The following is a 17,983-nucleotide window of genomic DNA, read 5'->3' as shown; positions in this document are numbered from 1 at the left end:
AGTCGTTGCCAGTACTGCGATTAGACCACCTCTTGCTCAGCAGTATGGCAGACTCTCTGTGCAGGCTGTTTCATCTCCCCACAAAGAGCACTTCAAAAACTGTTGCAGAGCGTGGCAAGTGGGGCAGCAAAAAGGAGTTCATCCTGTCTGTGGCCGGTGCTATTATTGGACTAGGCAATGTGTGGAGATTTCCATATCTTTGCTACAAGAATGGTGGAGGTAAGTATTTCTATTCATTATTCTTAATTAATAAAAGTGTAGTATAATGGTTGATCACAATGTTTTTTTCTTAAGGAATTGAGAAGATATGTTTTAATTATTCACCAAAGCACAATTATGGGCTTTAATTAGATATTTTATTTTCACTGCCAAATACTTTCATTCAAAGTCTTGTTAAAAGCTGCAAATGATTAAAACTGTCCAATGTGAACTGTATCTGCTATCCATCTGTGTCTCTGTTTGCCTGTTTGATGATTAAGGATTTGACAGGTTATGAAAGGCTAAAAAAATAATGTTCTGTCTGTGTCTGTGCCAAAAAGCACAATCAGATTCTTTGCTGAAGCCTCTTAATTTAAGTTCAGCATTGCTCCACTTGAATGAAAAATATCTGGATACAAAGAGAATGAGAAAATTCGACACTTGTATTTACAGCATCCTGTGATGTGATGTGATGGTGCTAAACTGGAAACAAACTGGACATCGTAAACATTTCACATGGCAGATTTTGATGATAGCGTTTCAAAAATGAATGAATGAAATCAAACGAACAAAAGACAGATAAAATATTATTGACTTACCTCTCAGGGATGGAAATCATTCATTTGAAAGTTGGTGATTCGCCCCTTCCTGGACCTTAAATGAGGACAGATATGTCAGAGGCATTTCAAACAAATGAACTTCAGGTCTTACAACTATTTTCAGCCACAGCAAAATGATGACAGTATATAAATGTTCTAGCTTTTATCCTTGAGAAATTGACAGTCTGCTCATAGATGTTATCAGCCTTTGTTCCAATTTGATCAAGTGTCACCATAACAACTGATAAATTCAGGGTTCCTTTTTCCCATCCTTTTTTTCCCTATTGAGTAAAGCCCTATTGTTATTCCAACCATGTCAATGAAGAATCACAATATTAGTTCTTAATTAGTCCACCCCGACCACACTCTGTCTCTACCTAACTCTGACTCTGTTTTGACCAGGAGGAAAGCCAGAAAGAAGGTAATAGGAAACAACACTCAAAACTTATAGTTGTTCAAGGTAACACTTACTTCACAATGGAAGTATTGAATTGCAGCAAAACTGCCCCAGAAGGAAATCTAGTTTAAGTTGGTATCCTGCTTGGCAACAGCAATAAAAATACTTGTGTCTTTATTAGCTTTCCACATAAAAAATAGCTGAACAATTGAATTATGTAAATATGAATGTATCTAAACTATCAGCTAACAGGGATATCTGAAATGTGGCTGTCTTTTTCTAAATCACCCCATTTTAGACCACATACTATTACATACTATAACAGCATCATCCTGTTCCAGTTGAGCCAGTTTCTACTGTTATTCTTATAAACTTCTCTCTGCAGTTATAAAAAATCTGAATCTCAGAAATAATAATGTAAAGACTGAAACTGCAGCAAATTCTGTAACTCTGTATAATCTTTTACATTCTGTTGGCTTCAGTCACTTTGTCAGTGTTCCTAATCCACATGAATAGTTACTTTATCTTGATGTGTCATGGACAGGACACTGTAACTGGCCGTGTTATAGCTTTTGACAGTTAAGTTAAGCTCCACTGTTGATTTAGTCACATTGTTTAATGTAAGAAAAGCTCACAACAGATAAGAAAGAATTTACAGTAATATCATTAAAAGTGCTTCGCAAAGAATATCCCAAGATATCTTCTTGGTGTTTTGATGAACTAGACGCACATTTCTTTTTTTTAAGATTATTTTTGTTCATTTTGGAATTTATTTGATAGAGCAATAAAAATAGACAGCAAAATGAGGAGAGAGAAAGGGAAGACATGCAGCAAAGGGCGGTAGACCAGGCTTAAACCTGGGCCGCTGCACCACCTTATTTTACACCTTGGGCTTAGAAAGCTTTCCTAAAGTACATAGACTATAAAATATATTTATATTCAGACAAGTTGCTTTCAACTGTGACCTTTATGTGAGAATGCAGGTCAGAGACAGATCCAGTAATATTTTACTGGTGTGAAACTGTGTGTCACTGTGGACACAAGTGGAACATCCACTCTGGCCAATAAGAAAAGTCTACTTCCATTAACAGAAAACAAACATTTGTGGTGTACCCCAAGGTTCCCTCCTGGGCTTAGTTCTTTTCAGTCCACTCATAATACCTTTAAAGACTACTAACTACAGATATGACATGTTTCTGTCATTATGATTCAAAAGTATATCCTAGCATTGCCCAAGTAAGTACGTATTGTCTTGAAAGATGAACATGATTAGAATATTTTTGCTATACATAGTATACTAGTCATGTGTTTATGGTAGTTTGTTGTCACCTGCAGGTGCTTTCTTAATTCCTTACGTCCTGTTCCTTGTGACCTGTGGCATACCTCTGTTTGTGCTGGAGACGGCACTGGGCCAGTACACCAGTCAGGGGGGGATCATGTGCTGGAGGAAGGTCTGCCCCTTGTTTGAAGGTGAGCTAACCACTGGGATTGTGGTGAAGCAGATCAATGAGGAAAAAGTGAGGAATTGCAATGCTAACAGTTATGTTGTTTCCAGGCATGGGATATGCAAGCCAAATGATCCTTTTCTACGGAGGCATCAGCTATATTGTGATTTTAGCCTGGGCTTTTCTCTACTTGTTCTCTTCCCTCTCTGGAGAGTTGCCATGGGCCACCTGTAATAACACATGGAATACAAGTAAATACACATGTTGCTATTATACTTTTCTTTGCCTTTGCATACACCAACAAATCAGTCACCTTAAAAATAGTATGGATAAAGTTAATGTCACTTCATTGTGTTTCTAGATGTGACGTCTTGTTTAAGCATTTTTAACTGACCTAAACAAAATCTATCTGCAATCAAGCATTTGAAGATTTGCCATCTTTAACTGTATTTTAATCTATTTCAGATCGTTGTGTGGTAATAAACAACTACAATGCCACTGTCAACTGGACGTTACCTGTAAATTCATCATCTTCTGTTGTAGAGTTTTGGCAGTGAGTTATCATGATTTTTTTTAATAAAACTTCATATGAAAGCTCAGCTATAGGTAGAAAATTTTACTAAAGATAAAAGCTCTACATGTGCATGCCGCAGCCACATCAGCTCTTTGTTTTTCCACACTAGTTAAGGACTGCTTACGTGTGTTTCTTTGCATGTGCTATGACTAGTTTGCCAGTTTTATTATATAGTTTGGTGAGTCCACTTAGTGCCACACAGATTAAAAATTTACCAGATGTCTGATTGCCCCTAACTGAAAATGCCTTTATACATAATGTGAAAACAAAGAAATGACCTGATTTGCACTATCATGAAGTTTTAGTCAGATCTTCTGCCTTATCTGAGAGACTCATATTTCCTGAGCAAGACAGTTGACATGTAACAGCATATGCTGCAACATCTGTCAGCATACCTCCCCCTCTGCACTGAGATGGGTTCAATCAACCAGGATAATTGAAAACACCTGCACTAAAGGTGTGAAGTGATTTTAATTGCACATTCAAGCATGTATCATTCTGAATAGTTTAATGAGCTTCAACTTCATCAGGTCTTTCATGTTGGCCTCATTGAGTTGTCAATCAAATATGTAACTAATAATAATATTTTTTTAAACGCATTCCTTTCAGATATCGATGTTCCTGGGTATTGCGTTTTCAACATGCAAACTCACGCATGCTCACATGTTGCCCATTTTTGTAGCCCTCTCCAAACTCACACATGATGTGTAGGTAGTGACAGTAATGGTGAAATATTTTTTAAAATCTTAACTAGTAATTGCAGTACAAAGATGAGGTTTTACACAACAACACATACTGCTTTAAAAGGCCATTCATCTAACTAACACTGCATCATCTTTCAGGCGTCGGGTGTTGAACATATCCACTGGCATAGAGGCCTTGGGAAACATTCAGTGGGAACTGTCTCTGTGCCTTCTTCTAGCCTGGGTCATCTGCTACTTTTGTGTCTGGAAGGGAGTTAAATCCACAGGAAAGGTAACACTAAAATGACAAATGTGTGTCCGAGATTTGTAGTAGATACACCTGTATTATCAATTTGAAGCTCCTACGTCGCTTTATTATCGAGTCATTGCATTCAGAAACTTGGGTGACCACAACGCCCACCCACCTGCCTACCAGCCCACCCGGCAGGGTGATGAAAAAACCCCATCAGCCTTTTACTGCTAAGTACTAAAAACCCTTTTAGGAGACTTTTGTTCCACTTAGCACACACCACATACTTAACAAAGAAGATAACAAAGGAGTTCCTTTTTAATGTTTGGCACTTAAATGCAATGACGGACATAGTACAGGATGTCTGGTTCACAAAACATTATAATCAGTGGTTGCTTGATGATGAAGGGGTCATAAATAACCTGAAACACTTTCCCTCCTGTTCTAAAATCACCCGCAACAACTTGTCCTCACTGAGATTGGCTGAGTGACTAAGGTGTGGCATGGAAAATAACAACAAGACCAGAACTCCCAGACATCCAATGTTTTTTTCCTTATGCTGCTACCAAGGCAATAGTTCAGTGTTACGTGTGCTTAGCACGTGAGGGTTACAAAATTACAAATTTTGCAACTGTTGTAGAATTACATCGCAATCACATTCTTTAATAGACCTAAGCAATATTATGTTTGTATTTCTGACATCTCCTTACTGTATGTGTGTGTAAACATATCAAAGATCTGCAGAATCTTTGATCTGAAGAATGTATATATCTATCTATATCTATATATAGATATATAGATATGTATGTATAGAGACAGAGAGAGAGAGAGAGAGAGAGAGAGAGAGCTTAACCTTAGTTAAATTCTTGCACAGGAAATGTTCATTCAGTGTTGTCATGCAGTTGTGGTTGTGTCAGACCTGCAGCCACATGCAATCAGATTGTTGGACTCAGTATTAAAGAAATTACTGGTGATAAGTTAGAATGGCCTGCATTTGTATAGCGCTTTACTCAGTCCCTAAGGACCCCAAAGCGCTTTACACTACATTCAGTCATTCACCCATTCACACACTGGTGATGGTAAGCTACATTGTAACCACAGCTGCCCTGGGGCGCACTGACTGAGGCGAGGCTGCCGGACACTGGCGCCACCGGGCCCTCTGACCACCACCAGTAGGCAAACATGGGGTTAGTATCTTGCCCAAGGATATTTGGCATGCAGCCAGGAGGCAGCCTGGGATCAAACCACCGACCTTCTGATTAGTGGCTGACCTGCTCTGCCACCTGAGCTACAGCCACCCGAATAGGAAGCAGCCGCAGTGAAGCCACCCCAGGCACAATTCTAAATAAGATATCAAGATATCAACAAATTTCCCACGTATGGGACTAATAAAGGATTATCTCTTATCTTAGATACTTGAAAAAAAAGTTTGGTCAAACTACTTTGTAAAGAAAAAAGCAGGCCCCTTTTTCACAAACTACAAAAACAAAAAATAACTCCAGTATTCATGGAAAACAAACACACGGTTTTTTGTCTAGACCGGTAAAAAAGTAACTAAACAATTTGAATCTTTGAAATATAAACTTAAAGCAGTCACGAGCAAGCTAATGTCAAATACAGTTTAATTTCATATAGAAAGCAACAGTTTGAAGAAACGTTATGAAACATGCTAACACTCTTGTGTGCCTCGTTCAGTGGATAGGCATGACTCACGGGAGTTTTGTGATTGTGAGAAAGTGAATTGGAATTGCTGACTGGCAAATCTCTCTGTGGGAGAGACGTGTGCAATAGATCCCAGCTGCCTCTGCCATATAATTACCTACTGTAGCGTGTACTAACTTCTCCTGTTTTCTTCTTAAATCACTGGAATTTTAATTTAATTAATACACTGGCGCCTTTTTTTCCTGAAGTGATACGGTTTGTGTTAGTGACAAGAAATTGTGTTTAGAAAATTCAAGATTGTAAAAACAATAAATAAAAATATTCTTGTTAAGTAACATCTTGATGGATTAGTAAAGAAATAAAAAAAGTTTAAAAAAATACACAGCCAAACTCACAGCATTGTCACAGCATGTTCCCTTGCAAATTTTACCATGCCCTCTCTTGTTAGTTATGGTGTAATTTTTGTATTTCCCATTTTATTTTTTTATTTTTTTTACAGGCTACATATTTCACAGCCACATTCCCCTTCATCACATTGGCTGTGCTGTTTGTCAGAGGAATTACCCTTCCCGGAGCCTTCCATGGGATCAAATACTACTTGTATCCCAATCCTGCCCGGCTTGCTGACCCACAGGTATGATTTAGTCTATTTTCTTTAGATTTTTGTGCCACTATAACAGCATTTATGAACTTGAACCTTGAACCTTGAATTTAGTAGCAGGATTTTTGGAAAAATAATCTTCTGTTGGTTTACAGGTCTGGATGGATGCTGGAACACAAATATTTTATTCTTATGCCATATGTTTGGGATGCCTGACTACACTTGGAAGCTACAACAAGTACAACAATAACTGTTACAGGTACCTGATGAAGATCTAATTTGATGTCTTAAATCACAATTTGCAATTATTTCCTACTATAGCTACTAATTCCTAATGCTTTTTATCAGTCATCAGAATTATCAGTTAATAAGACCTGTGTAAAATATATTCAAAATCATCCTTTAATTTTGTTTTTAGCTATCTTTGTGAGAACACTCAGAGACATCACAAATCTACTCATTACAAGTGTCGAACCCTTACTCTGACTCAACGTAACTTTAACCCGCACCAAACAAAACAATTTAATAGCACTGACCAACATTGTTATGATAATGCAGGAACAATACAAAATGTGAGGTACAGCATGAAGGAGAATTAAATTCACAACCAGCACAACTTTCATAAATATGACACACACACCCCAAACACACGCACACAAAAACCCGCAAAGATAAGAGTGCATCAGGATAGGCGAAGAACAGAAGACACACACACACACACAGACATTTTTAGAAGTTTTAGTAATTTGTCGCTATCACAGTGTCAGTCCTTGTTGTACGTTACCATTTCACAAATAAAGACAGCAGGCTTTGTTTCTGATTTGCAGAGACTCCTTCTATCTTTGCTTGTTGAACAGTGGGACCAGCTTCGTATCGGGCTTTGCTATTTTCTCAGTTTTGGGCTACATGTCACAAAAGCAGGGCGTGGACATTGCTACAGTTGCTGAATCAGGTGAGGCTGCACACCTGTTTGGTTAGATTTCAGGCTGGCATGTGGTTTTTTTCCCTTTGTATTAAAATGACAGATTATTAACTGAAAAATAATATTTTCCTCATGACAGTTATTAACCCTGAAATCTTCTAAATTTTAAAATGCATTAAACATTTCTCTGTAAACTGAAGACACTGTGGCACTCTGACATGATTTACTTGTTCTTGGTTTCACTCTGCAGGTCCAGGACTTGTCTTCATAGTTTACCCACAAGCTGTGACCCTGCTGCCTTGGCCTCAGGTCTGGTCTGTGTGCTTTTTCACCATGATCATCTTACTGGGAATAGATGGCCAGGTCAGCTTCAGTCTTTCTCATGTCTTGTAAAAAAAAATGTAATGCAGTGTTATTGTTTTCCTGTTGCTTAACTTATCTCTACACTAACCTGTCTTTGTGTTACTCTCCAGTTTGCAGGTCTCGAGAGCATCATGACTTCTTTAACAGATGTCTACCCGGCCCACATACGAAAAGGATACCGCAGAGAGCTTTGTCTGATGCTGATCTGTGCGATCTGCTATATGTTCGGCCTGTTATTAGTGTCAGAGGTGAGCTGTCAGAAGCACATTTATTGTTGGTCATATGTTTATTGTGTAAAATATTTTTGTGGTATGGTCATTTGATGCAAAATACACAATATGTAAACTCCCAAAATGTGTTTTTGTTTCCATTAACTTAACAGGATTTTGAGTTGTTTACAGTAATACTTTTTTTTTTTTTAAATAAATAAAATCCACTCTATTTGCTGCTTTTGTTTTAGGCTGGCGCATACATTCTGCAGATCTTTGATCACTATGTATGCAGTGGCCCCACTCTTCTTCTGATGGCAATCTTCCAGTCAGTGATTATTGGATGGATCTATGGTAAGTTATAAATGTCAGTGGTACAACTGTTTAAATATATATATATGGAAAGCAAGAGAAACGGGGGTTCACACCCTTCCATGTGCAGACATGGAAAGACATTTAAGTGGGGGAGGCAGCAACAGCATGATCCTTGTATGGGAAAGAGCAGACATTGTGGCAACATACACACTTATACTTGCTGCAAATTGGAAATTAGCAGCAACTGTGAGCATGCTACTCCAGGTCAAATAGCCCCTAGCTTCTTTTTTGTTTACAATAATAAATAAATGTTTCTGTCCTAGGTGCTCAACGCTTCTGTGACAACATTGAGGACATGATCGGTTACAAACCTCTGTCACTAATCAAGTACTGCTGGCTGTATGCCACTCCTCTTATTTGCAGTGTAAGCATCTGAAGCAGTCTGACTAAATAGTTTATCAATATTGTATAATTTCCGTCTTTCACTGTTTATTATTGATGATGATTTCCTTTAAAGGGAACACTTGTGTTTTTGCTGATAAGTTACACACCACTGAAGTTCAACAACACCTACGTGTATCCTTGGTGGGCTTACTGGATTGGCTGGTTCCTCGCCATGTCGTCTCTTTCTATGATCCCAGTGACTATGATCTACAAACTGGCCAAAGGAAGAGGGACTCTCTGGCAGGTCAGTGATGTTACTAGTAGCAACTTTGCTTTTGAATAACTAACTGTGACGTTCATTAATAATCTTAATGCCTTTTTCCAGCGTCTTAAGACCAGCTCCCGCCCAGCAGATGACCTTCCAGTGATGGCAAAGGTGACAACAAAAGAAAGGGCGAGCTTCACTGCATGTCCACAATAATGGAGCAAATGACCATATTTAACACAATTCCCAACTTTAAGAGCATCTTTTATTTTTTTATTTCAAAAATATGTAAAGCAGCTTGTTTGCTGTATGGTTTTATATGGTGGGTCATTTTTAGTACACCAGTTTGTTTTAAGACAAAAAGACCAGCTTGACATATCAAACATCTAGAATAAGTTTGTTTGGTTTTTTTATTAAATTGTGTTGAAATTCACTGAAATTCACTGCCATCATTGCTATATTCAGCTCTAAGCTAAAAGGACAAACGTGGTACAGAATGACAAAGTTCCTCTGGCATTAACATCAGCACAAAAGCTGTGTCCTAGGAGCTTCGTGGCATGGCTGTCCTGTAAGTGTAATGTGATGGTGGTGCAGTACTTTTATCCATAAAGATTATCATCACATCATCAGCGTTCCAAATTCTCATTTGATTTTATCACTGGGTGAAAAAATAATAACAGCTATTTTTCGGTTATATATATTTTATACTTTCAAAGTACTATTCATCTGTGTCTGCATTTTTTACTACATATCAATCTAAACGAATATACAGTACCTTTTTTACAGTTGTCATAGGTGTTAAGATGCTTCCTGCTTGAATTTATACAATAATTCTACAATATATTATATACTAGTTTTACTTATTTTTTTATGGGTATTTTCTTGGACTAAACTACTATTAAGGGCTTTTTTAATGTAACTGTATTTACATATGATTTTACATTTGTATTAAAAACTTTAGAACAGCTATAAATTTAATGGGTTGGGATAAATTTATCAGTATTTGTTTTAGGAGATCTGTCTGTGGTATATGTCCAAAGGAAGGACATCTGAAATCCTTAAATCCTTAGAGACTGGATGTATAACATATTGCACTGAGTAGTAATATTTGTAGGTTTCAAATACCTAAAAACCAAACAAATCTACTCCATCAGCAGTGTTTGGGTCAGTGGCTATGTTGACCATGACAGTATGACAGATGAATTTCTGGCTCAAAGACTATTTGTGGCTAATATCTATATATTCAGGGTCTAATTCATGTATTTTTATTAAATATAATACACCAAATATGTATATCCTTCACAAAGGTATTAAGACAAATTTTGTAACGCCTTAATTCAGAGTTTTACTTTTTTTCTAAAGTATTTTTTGTACTGATTAAGGGTTTTTATTCAACATGTGACTTAAAATTTGTATAATAAAATAATTTGGGGGGTAATTTAGCTTCTTTGCTTTTATTTTGCATGGAAAACAATTACTACAAAAAAAGACCACCTGCCATTCCTGTTAAACCCACTTTCACAGCGTATAGCCTGCCCTGTACAGTGACTTTGTATCATTCGGATACTTTGCTGTGTTACAGCTATAATTATATTCACACTATTCAGTGGTTTTCAGAACACAGAGCATACTATGAAGTCCCAAAAAAAAACAAAACTTGCAGAGCATTGGCAGTCTGACAAAACTAAAACAGACCCAACAAAAAACATTGAACCCACAGACATGTTGAATTAGTGCACTGAAAATAATTTTAGTGAACTCTGAAAAATTATTTCAATTTGTTTTTTTTTTGTTTGTTCTTTAAATTAAATCTCTAATACATTAAAGTGTGCAACCAGTGGACTGTATCCTACTTTCCAGTAATCTTACCTGAATTTTGCAAAATGTTTTTTTTTTTTTTTTTTAATTAAATTAACTGCAACTTTCTCTTTTCTGCATTATTTAAAATGAGATTAAGAGATTCACAGTTCAAAATCCTTAATTTATCTTGTACTGGGCCTTGGTGCAGCCCCTCAGTTTATCCACAGTCTGAAACAAGTTTTGTTTTTGTTTTTTACAGTAGCTTCTCTCACCTTAAGGCCACCCTCCCTTTAGACCACCTTAATGACTGCCCCTCACAAACAGCCGTTGAGCAAGACCTCTGTACTCACAGAGCTACTGTATTTGTCAGGGTCCTAGGTCTGAGCGACCCAGGGTCCCTGAGCAGTTATGGACTTGTCTTGTATTGTTTGTATATTTGGTGTTGCTGTCCCTTTTCTCCCTGTTTGCGGATGTGTGTATGTGTTTCTGCGAGCGCCGGTTTGCGGGCGCCTTCAGGCCAGATGGGTGTGGTCCTGCTGGAGGACTGGCCACACCCGAAGCTCCTGCCACACACCTGCTGCTGATCAGGGCTCGTCGGGGGAGCTACTTAGGAGAGTCTTGGAGCTCCCACCGGCGCGGGATCATTTCGTGAGACTCCACGTTAGTAATCCAGTTTAGGTTTAGTCCTTGAGTGCATGCCTGCTATAGTTAAGTGTCCTGACAGCTGCCGCTATTGTTTCCTGCAGGAGAAACGTGGGAAGCTGGGAGAGCAGCGAGCACCGGGAGTGCAGACACACGGGAGCAGAAAGCACAAGGAGGGCATGACACGGGAGTCACAGGAGAGCACGGGGATTTATTGTTGTTGGTTTCCATACATTGTAAATAAACGCACTGTTTACACACAGAGCTCCGCGCCTGGGTCCTCCTTCCCTACATCCCCGCGGTTTGCCCTGCCAAACCGTGACAGTATTTAGCTGAGATAATCATTTTTAAGAGGTGCTGAATCCATGCAACAAATGTGGTTTGAATAGATGAAGCGGCTGCTGAGATAAGGTCTCACGTCTTGCTTGTGAAGTGATCTCACCTCACTGTAACAGATCATTTTGTAAATCTATCAGATAACTTTTGTGAACATTGTTCGGAAGGCTATCCCTCTGAATTCTTTGGAAAAAAAGAAAAACAGTAGAATCCATTACAGTGCGCTATTGGGCTGACTTCAGCGGTATTCCCAAATACACTATTTTTGCAACATTTTGTGTTTCATCGAAATAGGGCAGCATGGCTGTGTGTTGTTTAGTTTTGATCTTCTATTTTTATTTTTTATTTTTTATTAAAAGGCTTTCAGCTGCTCCCGTGTCACAAGGGGTCACTACAGTAAGTAGCCCTGCATGTTTGTCTTACACCAGATGACCATCTCATCCACACAACGCAAATTTGATTTATGTCTCCAGCTGGAATTGAATTGGAATTAGGCCACACCTCCTGATCTTCCAGTTCAGGTGTTGGCCCATTCTATTGTTGCAGGTCTATGGAAACCAAGCACCTATCCATGCAATCTGTCTTCATTTTTGTGAAAGAATGGGTCTCTAAAGAGCTCACTAAATTCAAGCATGGTTTTATAATAGGTTGCAACAAGTAAGTGAAATGTCTTCCCTCCTAGATATCCCATGAACAACGGAAGTGGTGTTATTACAAAGTTTAATAGTTTATGAACCACAGCAAATAACCTGTGAAGTGGCAGACCATGTATGTGCATGTGCTGAGGCGCACAGTGCCTAAAAGTTGTCATCGGTCTGCTGACACAATAACAGCGATGCTCCAAACTTCCTACAGCATTAACATCAGCACAAAAACTGTGCACCGGGACCTTCATGGCATGGGTTTCCATTTTTGTCCATGTAGTGTATGTGAATCAATTCACTTACAGCTTCATTTGAACATTTTATGCAAAAACATGTGATCGTGTTCTGGCTTTTTCTCTGGTTTCAGGTTTGTCTGGGTTTATTTTCCTGAAATATTCAAGTTTTCCTTCTGTTGCTAAGTTTTACACCTGAGGGTCGCTGTAGTTGTCAATTGCAAAACTAACTGCAGAGCACACAATACAAAAACCATTCCCTTACTTCCTCTATAAAAGCCTATGCATATGTTAGCGGAGGTCCATATTGACAGAGCTGTGAGTCAACACTGATGTTAGTTACTCAAGTTAAACATTAAATACCAAAATTCTGACTGACTAATCACAGACCTATGGGCTGCAGTATCTTCCTTCCTCAGCCTACACTTATCTGGAGGGCTTTCTACAAGATTTGGGAATTTGGCTGCAAGGATTTGCTGACATGCAGCCAAACAAGGAGTATGAGGTTGAATACTGATGTTTAGGAGCATGCTGGTGTTCCAGTTTATCCAAAAGATGTTGCTGGGGTTGTGTCAAGACTTTATGCAAGCACGTTCTTCTGCACCAGAACAGTTTTACAAACTTGGTTTTGTGCACAAAGACACTTGTTATCTTGAAACCTGGAATGTAAGAGTATATTGTATAAAATACCGCTAATTCTCAGTTTTATTATACTGTAAAAGGAACATTGTGATCTGCAACTTACTATAAGAGTAAAAAAAAAAAAAAAGAAAGAAAGCCAAAAGACTGAATGCTGGTTTAGCTCACTGGGTTGAGTAAACCAGCACCCAGTATGAGGTGCCCCTGGAATTTCTCCCAGCAGCTATCCTGTTGCAATAAAGGCTAAAAAAAAAAAAAAAACCCGAAAGATATATAAAAAAAAGTTGAAGACAAAAGCTACTGTGCCTGGCTGCCATGTGTCTTGAGGTATCAGTCTGGATAGAGACCTTAAGCATCCTCAATAATTCTGTCTGCAAAAGAAAGTGCCTCGCTGACCACGTGATATATCACACACCATATCACCCTGATCCAAACAAGGATGGTGGACACAATATTATGAACAAATATAAAAATACAATTCTCTACAGCAGGGCTGGACTGGGACAAAAAATCGGCCCGGGCATTTTGACTGGAGACCGGCCCACCAGGATAGAGATTGAAAATGTGACGTCAATCAGAGGTAAAACCGCAAAGGATTCTGGGAACTTGAGGCAAGAGGTACTAGCGCACGCAGGCTTTCAATTGAACTCAGTTACACAGCGATAAAAAGAAACACAAAAAATGGCAAGAAGCTGTTGTATTATTAACTGCAATAGCCGGTCGCATGACAGCCACTGGAAGCCGAGGGGTAAAGAGATCGTTTTTTTTTTTATCGGATTACGTGGTTGAAGAGAAATTTTTTAAGCCATGTTTCTGAAGTAAGAGCCGACGGATGGTCTGGATATACCAAATATAACGTCCCAGAACACTCCAGCTCACATGTTAGTCTGCTCCAAGCATTCCCACAAAGGTGAGTCTTCTGTTGTAGTTAATATGTCATTTTTCTTAACATAACTGGTGATATAGGTTACAAGCAAGTCTGGCGCTGAACAGAAATTGTCGCGCTATGCTCCTTTATTTATTGTGCATAAATAGTGAATTGTCCTGACAGAATATTGCGTTTCGCTTCTGTTATTACCACGGTACATTGACAAAAACATATACTTTTATTCACAGGATAAAACAGTTGTTTTGTATCACTAATTGTCCAGTGCGATTACAACATACAATATTATTGTCACTGCTACATTTCTGTAATGCGTACCAGAAATTATTTCCACTACTAATTAATTACCGTTGAGCTCAAAGGTTATATTAATAAACGGTTAACGAATGTGTATTTATGACGACGATTTGTGAGACTGGTAAACTTACCTTTGTTTGTACGATGGTCTTTCGTTCTACACGGTGCATTTCAAGGTCCTGTACCCATCCATCGGTAAACTGTACCTGGGCTTGTTGCAGTGACCTGAAGTTACTAAAAACTTCATGAGTGTATGCACTCACTCCAAGAACCGTATAATTATAAATCTGAGTGTGGTGAAAGTTGGGCAGCACGCTATCGTCTTTTGTCCACTCTGTGTGCTCATAAGGGTCTGACCCTTTCACTCCTTTGATTTTTTTTCCTTGTATCTTTTCTTTGCCTTTTCGTCGAGTCTGTCTTTGTACGGACCGGCATTGTTCTCCTTAGTTTTGTACCTTCCTTTTTTGTGCGGCAAAGAAAAACCAAGAAGGTATTGGAACCGGAGAATGAACGTTTTGCGGTGCTGCAAATGCTTGCATTTGATGCGGTACTTGGATTGTTTTGCCTCGAATTCCCGGCATGCAATGCGCGAAAGTCACGTGATCTGTCAATCGCTATAGGAAAAACCTTAAATTAAGACCAAGAACACTAGAGGTGAGACATGATCATTAATTAATATTAAAATTAATAAATGACAGATTTAGTGATATTTTCATAAACACCTCCTTTCCTTTTTTTTCTCCATTTTCTTTAGTTCGTCTATAAGATTGCTAAACAAGGGGAAGGTGCATCCGGCCTCCTCGGCTGTAATTGGTCCAGCCCAGAGTCGATCATGACCAATTGGCCAATCCAGCACATTTCATTATATATACCCTTCCAAAAAAAAAAAAAAAAAAAAAATCCATCGGCCCATAAAACAAAAAATCGCCAGCGCCCACCGGCAAATGCCCGGTATGCCCGATGGCCAGTCCAGCTATGCTCTACAGTAAGGACTAAAAGCATAAACGTTTAGGCTGTTTTGTGTTAAATCACTTATTACATTTCGTAATATATGTATACATGTATATATATATATATTTAAATATATATATGCATGTATATATATATATATATATATATATATATATATATATATATATATATATATATATATATATATATATATATGCATATATTCCTTTTAAATCACTGAGAAAGCATATAACAACCATACTAGAAACATACTAGCACAAGAAAGATTAAGATTACCAGCTGAAAAAGATGATATTCATCATTCCACATTTCATTTTTTCAAATGTAGCATACGGTTGTTCTTGTTTGCTGGCGATGGTGCAATAAAGAAGAAGAAGCTGGGATAGATTTAAAAATCTCAGAAGGCAGGGTCAATTTAGATGTACAAAAAGAAAAGCTGCAAGGGGAAAGCTAGAGTCTGACTGGATTAGGATGCAAAAGCAGCTAAGACCCCAGTTCAAGTACCAGCCAGCCAGCTGGGCCTTTGCCACATGCCATTCCTCTGCTGTCTTTCCTAGCATTTCCTGTCTGTCTTTAAAAACAAAAAACTGACTGCTATTATCAAGTATTGTGAAATCTTATAAAGAAAATGCAGATTGTTTTGTCAAAAAGGGAACAGGAAACATGACAAATTTACTAGTGTAAGATCCCACGTGTTATGTTTCCGATCATAAGATTATAAGTGCTAGGTAAGAACAGCAGAGCCAAAAGTGCTTAAATGAAACTTGATATGAAAGCCTGAGGGTGCGGCATCAAGGGCGTGATGCGCAACTGTGTCATTACACAAAAGAAGATAACATCAGACCAAGCTGCACGAATAAGTAACCCGTCATTTGATCAGATTTGGGGAGAATCTGAAATAACAGCAAAAACAGGTCACTAAGTGGGATCGTATGAAATACAGATGAGTGCATAACAGCTTCGCAGAATAAGGCCACTCCCATCAGGGTAGATTCATTTCATGACAGGATAAAGCAGCTTACTCTCAGCAACTTTGTTTTGATTTGCAGTTACTCTTCTGTCAAAGCAGAGAGACCTGAGCATCCCAGAAAAATGTCCCCATACCGCATGCACAAACTGACACATCTCTTTTTTAGGGTCAAAGGTTTAGGGTTTTCCTTTATTTTGTCACTCATCGATAAGTGTGATAATAGCATTTTTAGATCACATCATTTTGTAGTAACATTTTAAAGAAATATGTATTTGTATTTTTTTTTTTTCAAATAAAGTGCTTTCTTTTAATGGCGTGCTTGGTGTAACCTGCCCAGTTAATCTAAGGCTAATGTCTCAAAATATTTTCAGATTAAAGGTGAATCAAACAATAATCATCAAAAGATTCTGGTAACTTTGCTCTTTGACTGTACTTGACTGTTGAAAGATTTACATTTGATGTGTGAAATGAGGAGCTTGTCTCACCTTCCTTGCAGTTTGTTTAAATGATAATAAATTCAAAATAATTAATTAAATCAGCAGTTTATATGCTTTTAAATGCCAGGGTGGCACCCCTATAAACAAGCGGCTCTTATTTCTTAGGAAAAAACTAACAAAAGCAAAGTGAATATTTTGTCATACAGAGGACCCCATGCCATCTTTACAGCTAGCTGAAAAAGGATTGCTGTCTCTTGAAAATGGATTTACCAAACAGCTAAACTCATACAAACGTTGGTATTGTATGCTTTCTGAGATGACAAATGTAAAACTAGGATGTTCTATCAGAAAAATCTTTATTTCATTTAAAAATGTGTATGCTCTTGGTACCAAACATGAAAGTTACTACAGATGAAAAAAAGTAAAAGCCAGTTTAAATTGCAACTATATGCAAACAGTAAATGGTAAATGGACTGGTTCTTATATTGAACTTTTCTACCCTACTAGAGAACTCAAACAACACGCTTCATTCACCCATTCAGACACACTGATACAAGCAGTTTGTGTGCGTTTGTATCCAAAAGTCGGGTGGCGCAAATGCAAGAAATGCCACTTAAATTATGTAATTATGTTGTTTAAAAGTTACAGATCTATTATGTTGCTTACCGTAACAAATGATGAATCGACTTCTTTAACCAGAAATTGCATTTAAAAACAACAACAATGATAACAATGATAACAATTTAACAACAATTTGCACTGAAAATTTCAAATTTGGATTCATTCTTCCATAAAACTTGTTGCAACTGATTTTCAGTCCAGATAGATAGATAGATAGAATGGTTCCTGTTAAAAGTCTACACTGAAATAACACAGACATTCTTACCTACAAGATTTACACAAGATTTTTAAGCTGTAGGGGGGACAACTAAGCTGTAGTGCCTTTTCACTGTGCAATACTTTTTGCTAATATTCAACGGTGCAATAGACTTCAATAATTGAAATGTGCAATTCCCTTGTATTCTTATTCCTATTTATTTTATTTATCCCTTTGGTATACTCTTTATTTATATATGTCTCTGTATTTATATATGTGTATATATAGTATTCTGCTCACATTCTGTAACTTCTGTCGGTGCTGTGCTATTTGGAAACCGAATTTCCCAGAGGAACCCACCCGAGGGATTAATAAAGTTTTATCTAATCTAATCTAATCTTACACAGGCTACTGTAGAAGCTGATGGGGTTGTAGTTCACATT

At 37.9% G+C, this 17,983-nt stretch overlaps 1 protein-coding gene across 1 annotated transcript; it reads left to right on the top strand.

The window, feature by feature from the left end:
* LOC116313682 (sodium- and chloride-dependent GABA transporter 2-like) lies at positions 1–10,252 on the top strand. Its single transcript, XM_031731455.2, has 14 exons — positions 1–219; positions 2,530–2,664; positions 2,750–2,890; positions 3,105–3,192; positions 4,056–4,188; positions 6,308–6,442; positions 6,565–6,668; positions 7,237–7,361; positions 7,582–7,694; positions 7,805–7,942; positions 8,155–8,257; positions 8,542–8,642; positions 8,736–8,906; positions 8,988–10,252. The coding sequence occupies exons 1-14, from the start codon at positions 45–47 to the stop codon at positions 9,081–9,083; spliced, it is 1,758 nt and encodes a 585-aa protein (XP_031587315.1). The 5' UTR covers positions 1–44; the 3' UTR covers positions 9,084–10,252.
* The last annotated feature ends 7,731 nt before the right edge of the window (positions 10,253–17,983 follow it).

This window comes from Oreochromis aureus, linkage group 5, assembly GCF_013358895.1.
Source record: "Oreochromis aureus strain Israel breed Guangdong linkage group 5, ZZ_aureus, whole genome shotgun sequence".
NCBI lineage: Eukaryota > Metazoa > Chordata > Actinopteri > Cichliformes > Cichlidae > Oreochromis > Oreochromis aureus.
This window is presented reverse-complemented; position numbering and strand designations above follow the sequence as displayed.

Excerpts from the sequence above, each read along its gene's own strand:
- LOC116313682 (XM_031731455.2), top strand. The coding sequence starts at position 45 with ATGGCAGACTCTCTGTGCAGGCTGTTTCATCTCCCCACAAAGAGCACT. Across the intron at positions 6,443-6,564 it reads CCCGGCTTGCTGACCCACAG|GTCTGGATGGATGCTGGAAC; the intron begins GTATGATTTAGT and ends GTTGGTTTACAG. Across the intron at positions 7,362-7,581 it reads TGCTACAGTTGCTGAATCAG|GTCCAGGACTTGTCTTCATA; the intron begins GTGAGGCTGCAC and ends TTCACTCTGCAG.